This window comes from Arabidopsis thaliana, chromosome 5 (genome assembly GCF_000001735.4).
Source record: "Arabidopsis thaliana chromosome 5, partial sequence".
In the NCBI taxonomy this organism is placed as follows: Eukaryota; Viridiplantae; Streptophyta; class Magnoliopsida; order Brassicales; family Brassicaceae; genus Arabidopsis; species Arabidopsis thaliana.
This window is the reverse complement of record NC_003076.8, coordinates 19,189,084-19,209,496: the sequence shown is the minus strand read 5'-3', so window position 1 is coordinate 19,209,496 and position 20,413 is coordinate 19,189,084. Positions and strand designations below refer to the sequence as shown.

Here is a 20,413-nt window from a genome sequence, read left to right as displayed (position 1 = left end):
CACAAGTAAAAAAGTTCTAATTGGCGTTTATATGTTTATGATATTTTGTGTCTCCAAGAACTTTTGAGATGGGAATATATAAAGTGAGTAGAAAGAGCGTCATGTGGTTGGACGTTGTGGCCAAGAACGAAGAACTAGATGAAAAAATGTACGATTGTGATTGGTTTTTACATTCTCAGTTTGAAATGGACGGTGCTGATCAGTTGATATCTTGCATTAACGTTTTTGGTAACATTTTGCATTAACGCTCTGCTTCCTAGTTCCTCCTCTAATGACATCTCCGCGTTGCCTCTCTTAGGGGTGTGTATTGGATTCATTATCTGGTGGAACTTAGGAAATTTTAGATTTGGAGAGATTTGAATCAGGGAGTGTATTGGATTCATGATTTTAGAAAATTTGGTGGAATTTAGGAAATTTTAGATTTGGAGAGATATGAATTAGTTTTTAGGATATTTGGAGAATTGTTAGATTATTTAAAAATAATATGTAATTTGGTGAGACTAAAGAACCAAAAAGGAAAAAACTTCGAGTCATTTTGGGAGACTTCTACAACAACAAAAACAAAAAAAAATGAGATTGGAAGTTTCTCATGTTGAGAAAACCATTGAAGCCTTGATACAAATGTGGTGATGAAGATCTCATGAGTCGTTTCTCTACTGATTAATTCGATTTTTCAGATAAGTATGTATATATTTCTATAAGAATAAGGATTCTACAAAATCATCACTAAGCTTTTTCGACATATATTGCATGAATAAGTATAACTATTGTGGTATTTGCTATTTTTAAGCATGCAAGGGCTGCTTCGTCTTGCGGTTGAAGCTTTGCACCGAAGACGGTTGGTCCTGGAGATAAGGTACAACGTGTTTGACGACATCTTCATCTACCATTCTGATATGTTCACCGGCTACACTCACAAACTTCACTTTTCCCGCATCATCCAATGTTTTCAGACCGATCCAATCCTCTGTATAGAGCTTTGTCTGTTGAGCAGAGAGAAGAGGTTCGAATTCACCATCCGGATAAAACCCGAACCAAGATGAATCTTTTGGAACTATAACCTTGTCGCCCTGAAACTGTAAAACAAACAAAAACCGAATCATCAAGAGAGGAATCAAAAGATAATTGAAAAGTCTAGATGGTTTTTAGGAGACCAAACCTTGATAAGAACCAAGTTATGTAAACTGGTGAAACGGTCTTTGTAAGTTTGGTTTCTTTGGTCTGGTATCTCATTGTTAAGCTTAGGTAAATACTTAGAGCTTCCCAAGTACTTTGTCATATCCTGATAAATCAAAAACAAAGATTTTGTGATATCTCAAATTTTGAAGTAGTTTTTTTATCATCAAAATATATTTGGTGAGTAGACATACAGTAGGAATTTTGAGATAACCACTAGGAGCAAGATGATCCTGCAGGGTTATTAAAGATATATGTTAATTAATTTGTAACTACTGAGGATTTAATCCTAAAAAAGACAGAAAGAGATTTATACTTGAATGAAGTCGCTATAGATATCTCCCTTGATTAGCTCATCTGCTAACTTACAGAATAAACCAGACTTTAACAAGAAAAAGACAATGTTGTTACTGTGATTGATTGATTAAATTAAAATCATAGAAAAAATATTTAGAGAAAAAAGATTTATAAAAAAAACTTACACCACACATAGGAACAGAGGAGATGCCAGCATGAGGACCGGCCAAGGATATATAGTTGTAAACCGGAGGGCCACCGTCACAGAACTCGATCAAGCCTCGAGCCACTAGGTTCCCCTGTTCCATTATTAATCAACATCCATGAAACTTAAACACTATGTAAATAATGATCAAGAACCTATTTTAGGATTTTCAAGAAAGTGTATCAAGAACCTGAGATCTTCCAACAATGTTGTATCCTTGACTCAACTCTTTCATTTGCTTCACCTTCTCACACGCTATTTCCGCTTGTCGTGTAAGCGGCATTAACCATGAATCGGCAACTCCATTTCCAATTTCTCTGGATTCATTAGAACAAATCCATCAACATAGTTGAGCCACTTTGGACGTTATCGTCTTATAGATAGCAAGAATACATAACTCTTCTTCTACATGTCCCGATCTTTTGGTTATCAAAACGCATAAACTATTTTGTGGATTGACTTACAAGCAAAAGCCAGGAGAGCCAGAGAGGTTAGTGAGAAGCTGTGTGAAGTTAGCATCCCTAGCATTAGAACATTGAGCTGAGATCCCATGAAGCATTATGAACGGAACTGAAACAGAGACATGAACCATGGCTAGTAATGCAACCACCACCGCAACACCAGACCGCTTCAAACCTTTCTCTCCCATTGAAAGACAAGAAAGTTGCGATTGGCGTTTATGTTTATAGTTTTTTTCTTTTTCTTTTTTTAATGTTTATGTGTCTCCAAGAACTTTTGAGATGGGAATATATAAGGGAATAGAAAGAGTGTGTGATGTGGTTGGAAGTTGCGGCCAAGTAAGAAAGAATTAGATGACAAAAATGGACGGTGCTGATTAGTTACTATCTTCTTGCAGTTGCATTAACTCTCTTCTTCACCATCTTCTTCTTCTTCCTCTTCCTCCTATATTATCTTCTCGCTGCCTCTTTTAATAGGGCACGTATATATGTGTCTATGCATTTATACCATAATTTTCATATTTTGATCTTTACAATAACTTATATAGAAATATGTTAACTCTTGTATAGAAATATAGAAAGAGTTTGTTTCACAACAAATTTTTGTGAATTAACTCTTGTATAGAAATATAGATTTGATCATTTATTTGTCTATTTAAATATTTTAAATTTCTGTTTATCAATGAAAATTGATTATAAGATTTAGAAACTACTTGTGCTGTAAACTTTAAAGACACACAGAAAAATAATAAAATAAAAAGATATATGTGAATGTGTGTTGTTGTCGAGGGATAAATTGTCACTGTCACTTGTTAACTTATTGTGCTTCTTTCGTTAGCCAATCACATTTCTAGATCTTATTTTGGTTCCATCTCCCCCCAGGTAAAAATATCTCCAAAACTATATTCCAATAAAATATATTTGGGAGTACATGTTTTGACGTTTGATATCGAATACTATTTGTTATAACTTTGTCCCATATTTGGAATGAAAAATTAAATAAGGAAACATATGGAAGTATAAGCTACCAAAGAAATCAATAAATCCAGACATCACTCTCTCATGCCACTACTTGGTACCTACTTGCCATTGACAGAGATTTTTGCTCTCTCTATGATAAAAAATATAATCAATAAATCACATTGAAATGATTGGTGTTGAAATGACAAATTCTATGTTATCCAACCATATAGTTTGAATGATTCGAATTTTAATGAGTTTTTAGATGAATTTTTGGGTGATTTTAGATTAAATGTTATGATTTGTTCTAAAGTTCTTCCAAATTCCAAAAAACAAAACATGTTAAAATCTTATAAACCACCTTAAAGTCATTCAAAAATCCAGTGGTTATAATATTTCCATAATACTGGATTTGATGGTACTTTTTTGGAATCATTATTTCAATAACAATGGATTTTTATAAAACTTTTTAATATTGATGATTGAATAACAGAGGATTTGTCATTTTAACACAAATAATTCCATATGCTTTTACACCCCCTTAACACTCAAAATATATGGTTGAATTAACATTTTAGGTAAGCAACATAGAAGTATGAAATCTATGAATAAAATTATAACATTTTTAGCTCCGAAATACAAATTTATATATATAATTCATAGCTTATGTAAGTTATAATATCTACAAGCAAAAGTTTTAATTTTTCAGCTCAAGATGTAAACCATAAAAGCTATAGACTATAAATGAATTTCTGAGCTTTTTATAAATCATAAAAAACTTACAAATAGAACTCGTCTTATTACAGGTCTTGTGAGGGCTCCATTGCATGAAAATGTGAACTGAATAATAAATCCCTTCAAGCCTAGACGACAGTTTCTGAGTAAACATATCAAATCCATAACCAGTAACGACGAATATTGATTAATAAATTCTTGTACTAATTATTAGTCTCGCAAATCTTACGAATTATGACACTGAAATGTGAACTCAAAGAGAGAAGAAGACACAATTTTGTCAACAAGTTCACACCATTTGCCTCTAATATCACTAGTACCATCCAACAACACCTTAAACTGGATTCTCATTTCATTTTCAATCTTCTTTTACATCTTTAGATCGAATAGAATACTCAACATGGCCCCATTGGCTTGCTTCTGTATATAAACAATACAAGTTCTTGAACAAGCACTATGGAGGTGCATCGTTCGTTTGGTTATTGAAGCTCCACAATTGATATTTGTTAATCGAATTCCAAAATAACATTGGCACTTTTGTGGTCCAAAAATACGAAATCGACAAGAAAACTAAAGACTTTCTAAAGCTCAATATTCGTCTACATGATCATGTGAGCTAATGAGTTTTACCTATTGAGAATTTATTGATTTGATTCGTTTTTGGCTTTTCAACACAATCCTTTCAAGCAGCTGACCAATTCATTCTCAAAGATGCTACTTTGCTTTAGCATGCTTCTTCACTTTTCTTGTAAACGCAAACTCTCCGAATTTATGCCCAACTTTCCCCTCTGTGATCTTACAACGCACATGAGTTTTGCCGTTGTAGATTCTCACCGCCGAATCAACATACTCGGGAAGAATCGTCGATCTCCTTGACCATATTTTCCTGTTCAGAGCTGCATTCTTCTTCTTCATCAGGAACGCATCAACGAATGGATCTTTCCATACAGATCGGCTCATCATCTTATTTTCTTTCTTCTCAGCTTCTTCTATACTCTCATCCAAAGACAATGGCAAACTTGGCCAATCTTTTGCAACGTTCACACTTATGTTAAACCCATTCAGCTCCTATTTCACCATCCCAAAACCAACAAAAGGGGAAGATTAACCATACAACACAGCAATTGACATGATAGGTAAATAGATAGATCAATGATTCTTTAGATTTCTAACCTGTCCATTCATTGCTGAAATAGCAGAGTTGGCAGAATCCTCGCTTATGAAGTTAACAAATCCATAACCTCTAGACCTCCCGGTCACTTTGTTTGTCATGACTCTTGCTGCACAGAAAAAAGATACGGCAAGGTTCTGGTTAAATACGCAAGTAATGAAATGACTGAATATATTAACTGTACTCAACAAGAGAGTTAAGTCCCGAGGCAAACCAAAGCAAAACACAAATACCATACTAAAAATGGTCATCACCATCAATCATTCATGGTATAATGATGAATAGGACGGCTTCAATCCAACCACACATCCTTGAATGGTTTATACATTAACTAGCACAAACAAAACCACGTTCTATTGTAGAACAGTGAAAAGAAAGATAGTAAGATCCAGGGCATACCCTCTGTCACTCCATTGAAGCTAGAGAAAGCGTCCTTCAAGGAGTGCTCGTCAGTTCCAGGGGACAGGCCTGGGACCAAAATTATAAAAGTGACCAAAACATTTAAACTGCTATACAAGAGAAAGAAAACATCCACAGCTGCGAAGAGTAAGAAAATGAAACAATCTGATAGGAAGTTATACTTACCACCAATATAAAGTTTTGTGGACATGTAGCGAAGAGAACCGAGCATTGATGACACTGGAACATTTACCCCTTGTTTCCAGTGACCGCCAAGTTTAGTGCAGAAAGCCATACTAGATGCCTGGAAACGATAAACCCAGTACAATATATCAACGAAACCCTTAGAAGCTAAGAACACTAAAGCAGTGGCAAAATGTCTAGACTCCATATAACAACAAATCCATGACCTATCAACTAGACCTAAAAGAATAGCATCTTAACTTGTAAAGTTAAAATCCACAGACTGATCAAACCAATTCGATAAACATTAACCAAAATGTACAAAAATACTGATAAGTCGAATGTCCATGGCAAGCAGAAAATTCAAAGCTTCCTTAAACCAGATATATTCAGTTCCCTGATCTTCAAAAGCTAAACTACGCATCAAATCTAAATTAGTGACATTGATAAGTCAGGAAAAGAAACAGAGAGCTTATAACCCTAACGGAAGTTCATGATTCACTGGTAACCTACACTGATTACAAAACTAAGCAGATCAATCTAATTGAAAACCTGTGATATATTCCTCTAAACAACCTAAAAGAGCAATTAGATTAAGCACAACGTCGATTAGCCTCCAAAGAGAAGACCCATTTCGCAGAAATGATAGTACAGAGAGACCATTGAAACGTACCAGTTAACGACGACCAAGAACCCTAGCCAGGTGAAAAAAGTTTACGCCTTTTTCAGTCTTCAGAGCATCGTGTTCGAGAGTCACCCCTCCCTATTTTTGGACGGTCTGGATCTGATCATAACTGTTTACACACAAACTGGGCCGATGAAGGTTATTTAAAATAATGGGCCCAATGTATAATTATTTTCCCAGGCTAGCCCAATAAGTTATGTTACCGCCTCCAATAAAATATAGCTGCGAAGAGTGAACCGAAGAACAAAGAATGTCTGAAAATCCATAACCATTAACTGTCTGTAAATTGAATAGAAAAATCAAAACTAATTATTAGTCTCGCAAATCTTACGAATTATGACACTGAAATGTGAACTCACATTGGGAGAAGAAGAAGGCACAATTTTTGTCACACCATTTGTCTCTAAATCTTACACTACAATCCAACATCTCAGATGGGTTCTGATTTAAATCTTAAATCTTTTTTTACACTTATAGATCCAAAGAATACTCAATATATGGACCCATTGCCTCACTGTTTACAGACAACACAAGTTGTTGATGCTTGTGATGATCAGGACCGCTTCAACAAGTACTGCGGAGATGTATCATCGGTTGGTTCTTGGAGGAGCTCACGGGCAAGTCTCACTGGTCTGTCCTGTAGATACGCAATATCGCTGTTTGGTGCTGTTATGAGATGATGATCCGATCCTTCTCCATCTGTTTCGTATGACACAGAAGATGCAACTGATTCTTCTGATCCATCGTTATCATCTACAATGGAGATGAAACACAACTGGTTTATCCGAAATCCAAATGCCTATTGCAGTTTTTTTTAGGTGAAGAAGAGCGAACATGATTAACTTACCAGAGAACTCGAGGGCTTCAGGATGATTAACCGATGAGAGCTGTATGCTTTCTGGAAGGATACAGTTACAGAACGAACCTGAAAAAATTCAAGAACAAGCAACCATGTAAAAAGATATGCCAAACAACAAGAACCAGTAAAGAAATAATAAGCTGGAATAAGAAAGTTATCTTACCAACTCGAGCCATCCTATTAATCCATCCAGGAATAGGCTTTCCTGTTACCTGCAAGCATACTTCTTCAGTGAAATGGTTACAGTTTTTGGCAATCAAATGGTATGTGTCCCCATGATACTTTCTCGAAAGCTTCTCCATGAAGGAGCGGAAATCAGAGCGAGACATGCTGGTGGTTCCCAACAAAACTGAGCGCCTAAAGATGAAACCTGGACAGCTCCTAGGTTCAACCTCAAATACCCCACTGCTCGAATACTCATGAGCTCCATATCCATATTCGAAACCATGAGCTAGTAGTACACATGGCAAAGTGAAAAAAAACTCCACATTAGATGAACATTTAGCAACAATAACAGTTTCAGCAGAAGTACAGTTATATAACTCATCAGGCAAGTTCTAATTATTGAAAGAGAATGCTTCAGACAATAAGGCAGGATTTGAAAAAGCATTCCATTCTAGATTCCTCAAAACTTGTTCCACTTTTTCCTTCTAATAATGTATTCCATAGCTAATATAATAAACACCATTTTCACCTAATGAATAATAAATCACAACTTGTGGAGAACAATTGAGGAATATCATTGTTCCTATTCAAGGCTAGAAGTACTTTGATAACATGATAAACCAGATATGGATGAAAGCAAATAGAAAGCAATGACAAAGAAAAATTTAGTTAGGTCAAGTAAGTAATAGAGAAGAAGCCACAATTACCCTCAATGCCAGAGTGAAATATGCCAAGGCCGAACCAATAGAGATAATTGTTGACAGGAGTTAGATCATAGACGTTGAGATAAACAGGCGTGAGAGAGCCTTCTCCATTAATCTCTTCTTCTTCCTTATCCTCACCAGAGCATAAGCTTGAGCTCAAACCAAGCACCCGCATTTTACACGAACCAATGTCTCTCCCAATTCAAACAATCATGTTCCTCCTAAAATCTCTGCAAAACTAGAATGAAAAGGAAGAGAAGCTAAAGTAAACAATCTGTTCACATAATTGAACACTAGGGATCAGAAAAGGAAGCTGCTTTGGTAGAGAGCTAGTGAGCACAGATCAAAGAATCCGAATCAGAACAAAATTACGGAATCTTTCAAGTAAATCTTAAAAATTGCTAAATCAAGAAAACCCATCAATCAAAAACCAAAATTTAGAGAAAATGAACTAAGGGTAAACAAATCGGAAGCCCTAATTATACGAGAAGAAAAAACCTAACGCAAAGGATCCAGACGAACAAAAATCGAAATCGAGAGGGCTCTTAGTCTCAATTCGCAAACATTATACAGAAATCAAATCCTTGGAGAGAGCTTACATGAGAATCTGGGAATTGGGGAGAGAGACAGAGAGATTGGAAGAAAAAAAAAAAGACGTTATTTTTTTCCGGCGGATACGAAAAGGGAAAGGGACAATGCGTTTATTGATGTGATCGACATTGCAAAGTGTAATAATAACGGAATAGTTATCAACTTTGTTAATTAACTAGATATATTAATCACGGTACATAGACTTATATTTTTACTAAAAAAAAGTAATTAAATTTTTATTTTTAAGATAATTTACAAAAATATGCTATCATTTAGTTTAATCCAAATATATGGTACACCACGAGAGGGTATTAGAGATCGACTCAGATATGTGAAATACACATGTGGATCACTCTGGTTCACAATTCTTGCTGTTTTTGCTTATGTGTATGACAATTGAATCTCTGTTCAGATATTTGTGTGTTACGTTTATCTTTGTATAAGTTTGTGTGTTATGTTTATGTGTAGAGTTAGAGCTAGTATAGAGTTATCAACTCGCGGTAGAATCTCGGCACTCACCTTAAAGTGCGGCTTCAGATACTTTCTCGTCGATCCACCAAGAAAATGTTGCCACCTTCATCCGAAAAGAAATAAGCAGATGATAGCGTTTGTGGGGGAATGCCGTTACTCGTCTTCCTTTCCTTTAGGATTGACATCTTTGACTCAGCATATATAAGGACCCTATCTATACAAACTGAACATTGTACATTTACTGTAAGTCTTGGTAAACAATCTGTTAATGTTGTTGGTCATTGTTACTCATTTGCAATGTATGTTACAAATGCAATGTTGTCTTCTTCAAAAATTCACATATATGTATGTATATGGTAATCAGTAATCTGTAAGGTCAAGGGAAAAAAAGTATTCAATAACTAAATAATGACTTCTTTTTTTGTTTATTCAAATTAAGTATATCAAGTTAGAATGTTCCATATAGCTTCTGTAAGGTTCATCCAAATTCTTTGTATTTGGATTTTAGTACAAACCTTGGTTATTTGTAGCATAGAGTGAAATTTGTCATGTATACTTGGAATGTGTGTATCTTAGTTTTGTTGATACCACAAACATGACCGAAACTGATACAACTGTGGACAAAGACCTAAAACGTGTCCAGGTTGTATCACAAAAACCAAAGTCAATTTCAATACATATGCACTATCATATATGATGGCAGAAGATGAACAATCACATACCAATTAAGCTTAGAAACACGAAACAACCATCTTATCCTGGAAGGGGAACTAGACTTGGAACGTACACGTAGCTCTTCATTATGTTTGTTTGGTCTCTTCATTAGGTTAATTGCTTTTTCTGTCTTTGTATGTGTTAAGAAAAGAAGAATGAAACCCCCATGTTGCTGGAGGCGGCATTAATGCAGATCTTTTTTGATCACGAAACTATTAAAAAAAAAAAAACTGTCTTAAAGTAATGCAACAAGTATGTATGAAACATTTGTTAGTCAAAACATAACTAGATATGACCAAAGATAACGGTGAGAAGGAAAAAAAAAAAACAGGTTTGCGTGAAGCTTACTTATTCGACTCTCTTTCTTTTGCCTCCTACACCTTCCCAGATTTGAATCAAACTTGGAACATAATTAAACAAAAATGGCCAAGATGATTCGGATACTCCGAAATTAACTTCTCTCACTTTGTTGTTCTCTCCAACAATGTGAACCAAGTTTTTGGTATCGTATTCATCCTCTCCGAAGTAATTATCACAACATACGACGAATTTTTTCTCCGCATCGACCAAGAAACTTATGCCAGACAAAATGAATAGTTCGGACGGGAAATCCACTGCTAAGACCATGCTCCACGACACCACTTTGGTCTCACCAATCCTACTTGTCACCCATATCTCTGTCCTTGATGTATTTTCGCGTTGTAACAACACCGCAAGTTTCTCTTCTCTAACAACGGATAAAGACGCAGTGTTATAATCAGGGCACTGATACGGGAGACGTAGACGTCTAAATCTTTCAGTTGTATAATCAAAACTGACTAGAAATACGCTGAGATTTTTCTCTTTCTCATCTGACGCAAACCAGTAAGTATGTCCCTTCAAAGACACACCGTAATCAGTATATCTTTCGAGGATGCAGTCACGAGTGACATCAAGAAACCTCCATGATTGAGAGTTAATCTCATAGATTGCGAGTTCTTGGTTCTCGTAGCCATAACCACTATAGCTCAATATTTTGTAGCTATTACCGTAGGATTTGTCCAAGTAGGATCCAAAAGCATAGTAGTAGCAACGATTATTGGGTTCAATCCACCTAGTTTTACCAGTACACGGGTTCCAAACCACGATTCTAGTGTTGTCTGCGTCGGTGCATAACAATAAGCCGTCACAGTGAAAGACTTGAGAAATCTCGAATTTATCTTCAAAACTAGAAAAAGAGTCGATTAGGCTAAGTTCACATGTGGCCTCTACAGATGGAATTCCATGGAAACTGACACTCATCGAAAATACCCTAGAGTCGCTCAACATGAGATTCTGAAAATCCTTTGGGGCTTTATCCAAGTGTTTTCTTGTGAATCTCCCATTGTTGAATAAATTGTTCCATTGTTTGCAAGTAGATCGTAACTGCTTCAGAGATGTGGCAGGAACGCGACAAAGTATCTCCTCTAACAAATCTCCTGGAAGGTCCGACAACATCAATGTGTTTCTCATCTCTATCAGGTGGCTTTGATTGTTAATTAGGGTTTTATTGTTTGCTCCGACCCGTGCTCTCACTTTTAATATTATATATATATATATATATATATATTTTCTAGTCATAAGATAACTTCTTCCTCTTTATACACGGAGTTAGTTTATTTTCAACTTTATATGTTTTCTAGTATCCTCCGATATTTGCTCGTGTTTTATGATATTTTATACGCCACTAGTATTTTGTTTATTTTGTATTAAAGTAAATATTTGAAAACATGTAAAAAGTCAATGAACAATGATGTTTGAAATATAACATTTGGCTAGTTTGATAATTGTTAATTTGTATTTGAAGTTTTATATTTTAACATTTTTCTGTTGATTATAAAACGTAGAAGAGAGTTTGTTTAAAGGCTTAGATACCTTGAGGTTCAAGTTGAAAAAAAAAAAAAGATATCTTGAGGTTTTGTAAGCGATCCACTTTTCCACGAGAAAACGCGAGATTTTCACAGACCCACAAGTGCATGCATGACGTCAAAAACTAAAAGGCTAATCTGTTTTGCTATTATTTTATCAAGGCTATTATTAACATGTATATAGTGATATACTAATATAATTCCGGTTAAGGGCTCTGGAATGTCCGGTTTATGAATTAATTAAGATGTAATCTTGGTTCATTTCTTGGTTTAATGTGTTGTTGCTGTATAAAGATATAAATCGCAAAGATTCTTGTTACGTAACAGATTCAACTCCACGTCGTTACACTCGCTCGATCTTTCTCTCTCTCTCTCTCAATTCTTTTTCTTTCTTTTCTTGGCTACAATGGCTGGTACGATGAAGTGGACTTGGGAGGAGAACAAAGCTTTCGAGGTTGCACTCGTGCAAGTCCCGGATTCGCCGGCAAAGCTGGAGATTATCGCTGCACAAATGAGAACGTCGGTGGATGAGATCAAATACCACTACGATAAGCTGCTCCAAGATATTGCTGTTATCGAATCCGGCAGAGATGTTGTGCCCGAGTACTCACCACGTTCAGCGACGCCGATAGTGGCGAAGAAGGGAACTCGTTGGTCAGCCCAAGAACACGAGTAAGTTGTCTTCTTGCTAATTTAAGATGATGAATGTTAGATGGAGGTCTTGGCTTTGCTTAGGCATTAATTGTTTAAAGTTGCTAATTTGGTAAATATAGATCATATGATGAATCTCTCATCTGATTATCCATTTACTTTGGTGTACGTTTTCAGACTCTTTCTTGAAGGACTAAAGTCGAAAGGGCCAGGAGCTTGGGAGGTCATATCTAGAGAATTTGTAAAGACTAGGAATCCATAACAAGTTAAATCGCATAACCAACATTACGTGAAGATGCAAAAAAAGGAAGCAGAGATGACTAAGGAAGGCTCTGGAGATTGATTCTTTTCTTCTACGTTAAAGTCTGTCTAGCTCTTTTAAATACTGTACATTTTGATTCTTGCTCTGAAACTGAAGAAGATTAGCTTGTTGCTTAGTTTTATGATTTTTGGGGTTTTAGCTATTATTTGTATTGTTGATAGCATGGACAATATTGTTGATTCGTCGCATAGAAAGAAGAAGCTAGAGCATTATGTATATGTTACTATCAACAATAAAAAGTCTCAAATCTGTTTCTCAAAATTCCCCCACAATGGTGTGTGGGTAGCTGTTTGTCCGCTTCAATAGCACAAGTTTCCTTTATTAGTTTTCCCTTCACCAAAAGTATTTTTGTACTTAAAAGACTGATTTTGTCAATGCATTTATCATATTGGTAGTGCTATATCCTTGATATTTTTGTTGTTTTTATTTCTTCCTGTTTATACCTTGCAGTCCAGATGGCCAAGGCAGTCCCAATGATCCTTGGGAGAGAGAATCGTTTGTCTCAGCCACTATAACCATAGATATATCTTCTCTTTCTGATATCCAAATCAAAGATGATTCTCCAGTTTTGAAGAACTTGATGCCCTCGAGGTAGCTCCCATCCCTCTCCCCTGCTAAAGTATTCTCTGATTTCCAAATAGAGATAGTTTCTTATCTCAGATTAAAAATCTACCATCTCTTACTGGGATCTATACAATCTCATGTTACAAAGGGCTCGATACACTACTTCACTTGTATTGTTTTAAATCCGACCGCCACTTCTCTTTTCAGCAGTGGGCCTTACCTTGTATGACTATAGATCAGGGACACTTGCGACTATACTTACTTGTTATATATCATCCCTGTTTCTAAATCATTGGGTTCGTCCTCGTCGATCCACCAAGAAAATGTTGACAACTATTGATGGGTCATATAATTGGTCATATAATAATCAGCACATGCATAATATTAACGATATATTTATCTCACTAAATTATTTTAAAATGTATCTCACTTAATAACAAACAACATTCAAACTAATTTTAAATTATGAACCCTTCTCTATATAGACTCATGCTTTTTACCATTAAGCTAAATAGTTTTTGTTTGTTTGTTATTACTTATAAGTGAATCTTTAAAAACATATCTTTGAGATTCCAAATAGAAACTTTTAATACTTAAAATCAACATATAATTTATATATTGACGTTATAAGAGCAAAACATGTATTAATAAAATCGTATATCATACAGGGGTCCTAATCGAGTTAATAAATAATAATACAACATGCATTTTCAAAAGCTCGGAGGGAGAATTAAGAACCTACTACTCGTCGGGCCAAGTCATGTTGAACCATTTTTCAGTAGCTTCAATACGAAGTCCGGGAACTGCCTTCTCAACCTCTTTCCACATCCACAAAGCCTCTCTATAGCATGTTACATAGCATAGGGAAGTCAATGAAACTGCGGAACTTGGTATGCTCGATAAGCTACATTCTCTCATGTCGATTTTCTCAAGTGTCCTTACATTTCCTATCTTTTCCGGAAGAGAACTTAGGCTGAGACAGTGAGAGATGTCGACATACACTAGTCTTGGCAATTCACAGATTTCCACAGGCAGAGATTTTAGCTCTGGGCAAGCGTATAGCCTCAAAAGTTGAAGGGCTTGTAGCTTACTTATATTCTTCGGTAACTCCTTGATGTTGGGACAATTTGTTATGCTGATGGAGTTGAGAGAGGTTATTCCACAGATGGTCGAAGGTAGTTCCGCAAGATCATCGCAATAATCTATTGTGATATCAGTCAATTTTGGGAAGATTTGGGCAATGTCTATGGCTGTCTGATCAAAACTGTTATTGATCTTGCAAATAATCAGATATAGCTTGTGGAGGTTTTTCAAGGGTATCATACTGCTAGAGAGTTCAGGGACATGAACCCTCTCAAGCCAGAGACTCCTTAGATTGGTCAAACTGGTAGGGATGGGGAAGTCATGTAGATGCGCTGGAGAGGTACCGTTGTTTATAATCACGAACACCCTAAGCATTCCCATCTTAGCAATGAAAGGAGGCAATACATAGTTGTCTGAAGAGAAGTTTACTATCAGAACTTCTGCCTTGGGGAAATCCATGTCAAACCAGTCCATCTCAGTCATTTCTCCTGTAAAGAAATCCATATTAATACCTTATGATTCTAGTGACGAACCGAATTAATTCATTAGAAGATCGTTGCATAACAAATTCTTGCCTGTGTGAATGGAAACCACTCGTGCATTGTATGGCTCATCATTGCTCCTCTCCCATTCGCTGGGAAGCATGGTCTCTCTTTTTGGCATCAATAAGCGGTCTCTTCTACTTACTTTTCCACGATTGGTAAGATGAAGTGCTACATCTCTTAAAACATCGTGCTGCGTCACGAATATATCATAGTAGCTAGTGCCCATAGCGACAAACCTGCAACATTATCCACGGTAAATTAGTTAAGAATGGTTAAAATTATAAAAGTGGCTACAAGAGATGAGAACATAAAGAGTTCTATAACCGTACGTTGGATCTTTCACGAGAGTAAGAAGATTCCTATTTGCTAGATCAACAAGAACATCAAAGGCGGCTGCGTCCTCAAGATCATGTATCTTGACCAACATGTTGATGAGAACATCAACAGGGATTTTCTTGCCTTCAGGGAAAGCACCCATATCCAAGAAACACTCTTTGGTTTTTGGATCGAGATTTTCTAGAGTTGCTTCGATTTGAGCAAACACTTTACTCTCATGAGTTTCATCAACAGGTTCACCTCTTGATAACCTCTCCACTGCAATTGCCCAATATGTTTCAGGTCGATCGTTTAATGAAGCGCCAAGGACTTTCAGAGACAAAGGTAGACCTTTAGACTCCCCAACAACCTAACAAATAGAGTCAAGATGAGTACTGAAAGTACAAAGAATATTACTACTATGCATGTAACACTTGTAGCAGACCCATTACCTGCTTGACCAAACTTTTGCTGAACCCTGAAGGAACTGATTTCTGGTTGAAAGCAGAGAGACAGAACAGAGATGTTGCGTCATGTTCATTTAATAACTCTACATCATAGGTGGTTCTAGGATCTACGAGTTTAGACTGTGAGACCACAAGCGTTGTGGTTCCAGGAATATTGAACATCAGCTGGTCTAGAGATTCCCTTGTCCTAACATCATCAAGGATCACTAGCTTCCGTGTATGACCAACGGATTCCGGAAGAGCGGTACCAAAGCCAGCCTCATGACCAGTAAGAAAATCCCGTATAAGGGATCTCAGCTCCTCAAGATTGGGAGATTGTGACACAGTCAGAAACAAAACTCGGTTCGCAAAATGGCCTGTATTAAAGCTTTTTTAGCATCAAAGGAACAGTCTCTCCGACTCTTAACAGATTCTAATATCAAGAACTCAACTATACGACTCATCAACAGTTCACCGGAGATGAACATGACACAATGGAACATACAGAGATAAATGCATGATCATCCAAATAAACCAGTAAACATGCCACTGAGCAACAACATAAACTGCTCAAAAGACTTCAAAGATGGCCCAAGCATATTAACAATGGATAGTTTCAGACATAACAAAGGGCAAAACTGATTACCTCGGACCTCCTCGTCCCGCGCAAGCTCCTTGGCAAGAATGGTTTTCCCTGAACCGATCATCCCTGAGATCCCAATAATTCTTGCCTCATCGTTCAAATTAAAAAGCATCTCCTTCACCTTCCTCTTGCCTAAATCCAGTTCCCAAAGTCAGAAAATATGACACAGTCAGAAACAAAACTCGGATCCCAAAGTCTTTTTAGCATCAAATGAAGGACTTTCTAGCATCAGAGACACAGTCTCAATGACTTTTAACCAGTGTTCAATATCAAAAACTCAACAATAGTTCACCTGAGATGACGTAATCTTACATACAAACATACATATACATAGAAGCATTATCTATTATAAATTTATAATTATTTGGTCTCTATGTATGTTCCATTACACATTTTACGTCCGGATGGTGTTTGTGAAAACGTTTAAATCAACTCTTTTGTGAGCAAAGTAAACTTTAGTCACTAGTTTAATGAATGAGAGTTTGTGTTCATATAAATAATAAATATATATGTCATATGCGTATGGTAGTGACACAAAATCATATCAATTATATAATTGAAAATAGTATTGATAGTTATATACATTATAATATTTGGTTCAGCATTATTAGTTTTGTCACTTTTTAATTTTAAACTATATAGAAAATTAGAAATACACATTTTACGTGGATCCTATTCTAATTGTATACGTAAAGTACAAACCTTACTTATTAGAAAATTTGTATTTTTTCTTCCCACGCATGATAATTTAGTTAGGTATAACATAAAAGGAAATTCGTACCAGGAGTGTCAATCATATTGTTGATGGGGCAATCTGGTGTGAAAACTTTATATGTCTGGCATTCCATGGTAACAACAGTTGCGTGTGTTCCCGATTGGACCACCTTCTTTCCTTGGATGTTGTTTGCAGTGGCAGTTTCTCCACTTCCTGTAGTCCCGACCAGGTCTATGGTTTGAATTGGATGTGACTCCGATGTCAAACCATCCATCTTCGGATCTTCAGCCATCTGTACAAAGTCTCTGCACTCCGTTCGTTTGTTACATAATTCGAACAAACAATGATCAATCAAAATAAGGATCACCATTGCAAAATCTTATCAAATCAGCTTTCCAGATTCTATGAATAATAAGAGTGACATTGAAATATATAAAAAATTAAGAAGATGGTAAGTGACATTCCCGTGGGAAGATGCTAGTTATTCATGGCCAAGCTTTTATAGATTTAAGAAACCTTATCGAAAAAAATAGAGAAGAAAATGTAGGATAAGGAAGAAGATACCTGTTATTGAAATGGGAGAAACGTTGTTTTGTAGCTTCATCCTCCCATTCAACTATTTTTATCACTTGCTCCTCAATTATCGTTTCAACTTGATTTCCTATAGTGCTCTCAGAGTTGAATGGAAGTCTTCTCAGCTCTGGACAACGCCTTATCACTAAATATTCCAGAACTGGGAAGGGTAGAGGAGTCCAGTAGATGCTCTCCAGTTTAGGTAAACCATCTAAGACGAGCTTAGTTAGATTTTGAAAGGGCTGCTCACTCGTATTACCCAGCTTGGCCATAGCTTTATCTTTGCTTATTACTTCTTCCATTTGCGGACATTCAGATACACTTAGCTCACCAAGACACGGGGCTAATAGCAACCATGTCAAGTCTCTAAGATATTCGCACCGATGAATAGTCATTGTGCGTATGTTCTGGAATTGAGGAATTATTTCCCTTTGGATGGTGCATCTCCAATCAATGGTTATCTCCAGGATATTACATCCCAAAATATCAAGCTCACAAAGACTGAATATAGCATTCAACGATAATATTCCTCCATCGACTATTGTAGTTTCAGTTAGATGTAAACGTCGGATAGAACTTGCTAATCGCTGGATACTTAGTAACCGCTGCAAAACAGAAGATCCTCTCACTGTTAGACTCAACTCTTTCAGGCTCTTCAAAAGTTGGATATCCTCCATTAACTTGAGATCCATAGAAACAGAATGAAATAATCTCAGTACTTGCAAATTCAATAAACTTGCTATCACGTCAACTTCTTGAAGATTAGATGTGTAATCCAAATCCAAGTGTATCAAACTCTTAAGCTCTTTTAAACCAAGGGGCAATCCTTTTATACATGTCCATGATAAGTTGAGAAACCGCAGCAACACCAGGCTTGAAACTTCTTCCGGCAACTCAGCAAGTTCTCTATTAAATGATAGATCCAAGACTACAAGTCCTGTCATCCACTGAAAGAAAGCACCTGAGATCCATTTTAAGTGTCGGTTTCTTCGAAAGACCAGGGTTGTAAGCTCGGAACACTGGGGAGAATCTGATATATTCTGAATTTGAGTAGACGTCACTGACATTCTTCTAATCATCCGCCAGTCATTGACATTTAGCATCTGATGTATTCTCTCACCGCCTACCACAACAAAGTGTTCAGATGCTATCCACAAGGCCATTTCACGAACCATACCATGCATCTTTACACAATTTCCATTTCCACTCTCCATCAACAATCGCATCCTAACCAAATCACAGATAATTTCATATCCCTGGATCTCAGCTTCCTCTCTATCTTCTTTTGCAAGGATTCCCTCGCATATCCAGTAGTTTACCAGATCTTCTTTTCCTATATCCAAATTTTCTGGAAACAGAGCACAATAAAGGAAGCATAACCTGATGATCTCATCACTCATATTATCATAGATAGACTTTAAAATGGGAAGAGTCCCATCTTCCATATCTGGAAATTCGGCTGTGGATGAAGCCAAGACATGAATTGTGTAACGCCATTCGCGTACAGTCCTTTTTCCTGACATGGCCTCACCAATGAGATTAAGAGCAAGGGGCAAACCACGGCATGTACTAGCAACTACTCTTGCGAGCTTAGGTATGTCTTGATGACTTCTCAACGTGTTCTCTCCGACAGTCTCTTGAAACAAATCCCATGCTTCTTCCGGGCTCAAACATGTAATTTCTACCTTAGCATCAACCCACTTGCTTTCGTCACATGCTTCCAGAGATTGAGTGGTGAATACAATTTTGCATCCATTATCTCGGCTGGGAAAAGGAACTCCAATTTCCTCAAGATCCAATTCCCTCTGTATGCCATCCAGTAACAACACAAATCTCTTCTCCTTTAAGACTGCCAATATTTCAGCTGCCTTGCGCTCTTTGGTTTCTCTTCTCCATTGGAGGCCTAATCTTTTACCAATTTCATCCTGTATGCTCTCGACCTCTTCAAACCCCACAACAACAAAGATCACAAGACCAAATGCATCTACAAGTAACTTGTTTCTGAGTTTAGTAAGAAGGGTGGTTTTGCCTACTCCACCCCTACCATAAATACCCAAAGTCCCAACATTTATGTCCATTAGACGAGCCCATGCCGTATCAAGCAACTTTGCTTGAGAAACAGTAAGTTGAATTGGAGGCATCTTTATCACAAGAGGCGGAAGAGCTCTGTGAACGACAGCTTCGAAGACTCCCTTAGATCTCAGAGTTTCAACTCCTTCCATAGTCGTAAGTACCTTTTCACTGTAACGATAGGTCGACGCAGGGATCAGAGAACAATAGCCGTACCTTGATAGTCTCTGAATTTCAGAGACACTTTCATCAAGCAGCCGATTGGCTTTAGGTTCAATCTCTTCCACCATTGAAATCCACTCTTTGACTTCTTGTAGCCCTTGTAGACCTATCTCCTCCTCTTTCGACAGCCTCTTCAACAGATCGTTTCTCATTGCGTTGAGGTCTTGCATTACTTTATGCAAAGCCTCTAGATTTCTCTCCAGGTTGTATAAATACTTGCGTTTCCCACACAGGAACGGCGCCAAAGATGGAGATTCAACTGAGAAATTATTTCCCATTTTGTGTGTTTAGGAGTCAACTGAATTGAGACTGAATTTTTCAGCCACTTTCCCCTTTGGCTTTGTGGGTTGACAATATTGCCCTTCCCTTTTAAAATTTTAATTTGATTTTTTGGTTACAAAATGAAATTTTTTGGTTACTATTTGAAATTAAATTTGATATGTTTTAATGCATATGGGAGTTACGTGGCTTGTGGTGATACTTTTGTGGATCTTTCATTTTATAAATCTTTATTCATGGATTTCATTGTTTTTTTCTTTCGTTTTGCATATGGTTGGTGGACATATAGTATTCGTTTATGCTTTGTTAGTCATTTTTGTTTGTCT

General features: G+C 36.7%; 7 protein-coding genes across 7 annotated transcripts; 1 reads left to right on the top strand and 6 right to left on the bottom strand.

The window, feature by feature from the left end:
• Window positions 1-498: 498 nt before the first annotated feature.
• On the bottom strand, window positions 499-2,668 carry AT5G47330 (alpha/beta-Hydrolases superfamily protein). The gene is made up of 7 exons (NM_124104.4): window positions 2,143-2,668; window positions 1,869-1,995; window positions 1,659-1,772; window positions 1,493-1,558; window positions 1,371-1,409; window positions 1,160-1,282; window positions 499-1,076 (listed from the first exon to the last, which is right to left on the bottom strand). The coding sequence occupies exons 1-7, from the start codon at window positions 2,325-2,327 to the stop codon at window positions 786-788; spliced, it is 945 nt and encodes a 314-aa protein (NP_199544.1). The 5' UTR covers window positions 2,328-2,668; the 3' UTR covers window positions 499-785.
• Window positions 2,669-4,211: 1,543 nt separating this feature from the next.
• On the bottom strand, window positions 4,212-6,445 carry RPS19 (ribosomal protein S19). The gene is made up of 5 exons (NM_124103.4): window positions 6,258-6,445; window positions 5,588-5,705; window positions 5,402-5,470; window positions 5,005-5,111; window positions 4,212-4,899 (listed from the first exon to the last, which is right to left on the bottom strand). The coding sequence occupies exons 2-5, from the start codon at window positions 5,694-5,696 to the stop codon at window positions 4,546-4,548; spliced, it is 639 nt and encodes a 212-aa protein (NP_568681.1). The 5' UTR covers window positions 5,697-5,705; window positions 6,258-6,445; the 3' UTR covers window positions 4,212-4,545.
• A 79-nt stretch (window positions 6,446-6,524) lies between these two features.
• On the bottom strand, window positions 6,525-8,766 carry AT5G47310 (PPPDE putative thiol peptidase family protein). Its single transcript, NM_124102.5, has 5 exons — window positions 8,597-8,766; window positions 8,001-8,235; window positions 7,292-7,579; window positions 7,117-7,194; window positions 6,525-7,022 (listed from the first exon to the last, which is right to left on the bottom strand). Exons 2-5 carry the CDS (start codon window positions 8,170-8,172, stop codon window positions 6,823-6,825), a joined length of 738 nt encoding a protein of 245 aa, NP_199542.1. The 5' UTR covers window positions 8,173-8,235; window positions 8,597-8,766; the 3' UTR covers window positions 6,525-6,822.
• A 1,355-nt stretch (window positions 8,767-10,121) lies between these two features.
• AT5G47300 (F-box and associated interaction domains-containing protein) lies at window positions 10,122-11,372 on the bottom strand (the record flags this gene model as incomplete). The annotated part of the gene is made up of 1 exon (NM_124101.1): window positions 10,122-11,372. One exon carries the CDS (start codon window positions 11,370-11,372, stop codon window positions 10,122-10,124), a length of 1,251 nt encoding a protein of 416 aa, NP_199541.1.
• Window positions 11,373-12,065: 693 nt separating this feature from the next.
• AT5G47290 (myb family transcription factor) lies at window positions 12,066-12,457 on the top strand (the record flags this gene model as incomplete). The annotated part of the gene is made up of 2 exons (NM_124100.1): window positions 12,066-12,331; window positions 12,433-12,457. The coding sequence occupies 2 exons, from the start codon at window positions 12,066-12,068 to the stop codon at window positions 12,455-12,457; spliced, it is 291 nt and encodes a 96-aa protein (NP_199540.1).
• A 1,480-nt stretch (window positions 12,458-13,937) lies between these two features.
• Window positions 13,938-16,340, bottom strand: ADR1-L3 (ADR1-like 3; the record flags this gene model as incomplete). Its single annotated transcript, NM_124099.1, has 5 exons — window positions 13,938-14,767; window positions 14,855-15,060; window positions 15,154-15,509; window positions 15,592-15,962; window positions 16,232-16,340. The coding sequence occupies 5 exons, from the start codon at window positions 16,338-16,340 to the stop codon at window positions 13,938-13,940; spliced, it is 1,872 nt and encodes a 623-aa protein (NP_199539.1).
• A 640-nt stretch (window positions 16,341-16,980) lies between these two features.
• AT5G47260 (putative disease resistance protein) lies at window positions 16,981-20,086 on the bottom strand (the record flags this gene model as incomplete). Its single annotated transcript, NM_124097.2, has 2 exons — window positions 16,981-17,248; window positions 17,508-20,086. 2 exons carry the CDS (start codon window positions 20,084-20,086, stop codon window positions 16,981-16,983), a joined length of 2,847 nt encoding a protein of 948 aa, NP_199537.2.
• Window positions 20,087-20,413: the final 327 nt, after the last annotated feature.

Bases quoted from the DNA above. Each gene is read 5' to 3' on its own strand.
- AT5G47310 (NM_124102.5), bottom strand. From the start codon at position 8,172: ATGCGGGTGCTTGGTTTGAGCTCAAGCTTATGCTCTGGTGAGGATAAG. The intron at 7,580-8,000 runs GTAATTGTGGCT...GTGTACTACTAG, and splicing joins ATTTCACTCTGGCATTGAGG to CTCATGGTTTCGAATATGGA. The intron at 7,195-7,291 runs GTAAGATAACTT...GAATTTTTTCAG, and splicing joins TAATAGGATGGCTCGAGTTG to GTTCGTTCTGTAACTGTATC.
- RPS19 (NM_124103.4), bottom strand. From the start codon at position 5,696: ATGGCTTTCTGCACTAAACTTGGCGGTCACTGGAAACAAGGGGTAAAT. The intron at 5,471-5,587 runs GTAAGTATAACT...TTTTGGTCCCAG, and splicing joins CACAAAACTTTATATTGGTG to GCCTGTCCCCTGGAACTGAC. The intron at 5,112-5,401 runs GTATGCCCTGGA...TTTTCTGTGCAG, and splicing joins CTTCAATGGAGTGACAGAGG to CAAGAGTCATGACAAACAAA.
- AT5G47330 (NM_124104.4), bottom strand. From the start codon at position 2,327: ATGGGAGAGAAAGGTTTGAAGCGGTCTGGTGTTGCGGTGGTGGTTGCA. The intron at 1,559-1,658 runs GTAAGTTTTTTT...TTCTTGTTAAAG, and splicing joins CCTCTGTTCCTATGTGTGGT to TCTGGTTTATTCTGTAAGTT. The intron at 1,283-1,370 runs GTATGTCTACTC...TTGATTTATCAG, and splicing joins GTTATCTCAAAATTCCTACT to GATATGACAAAGTACTTGGG.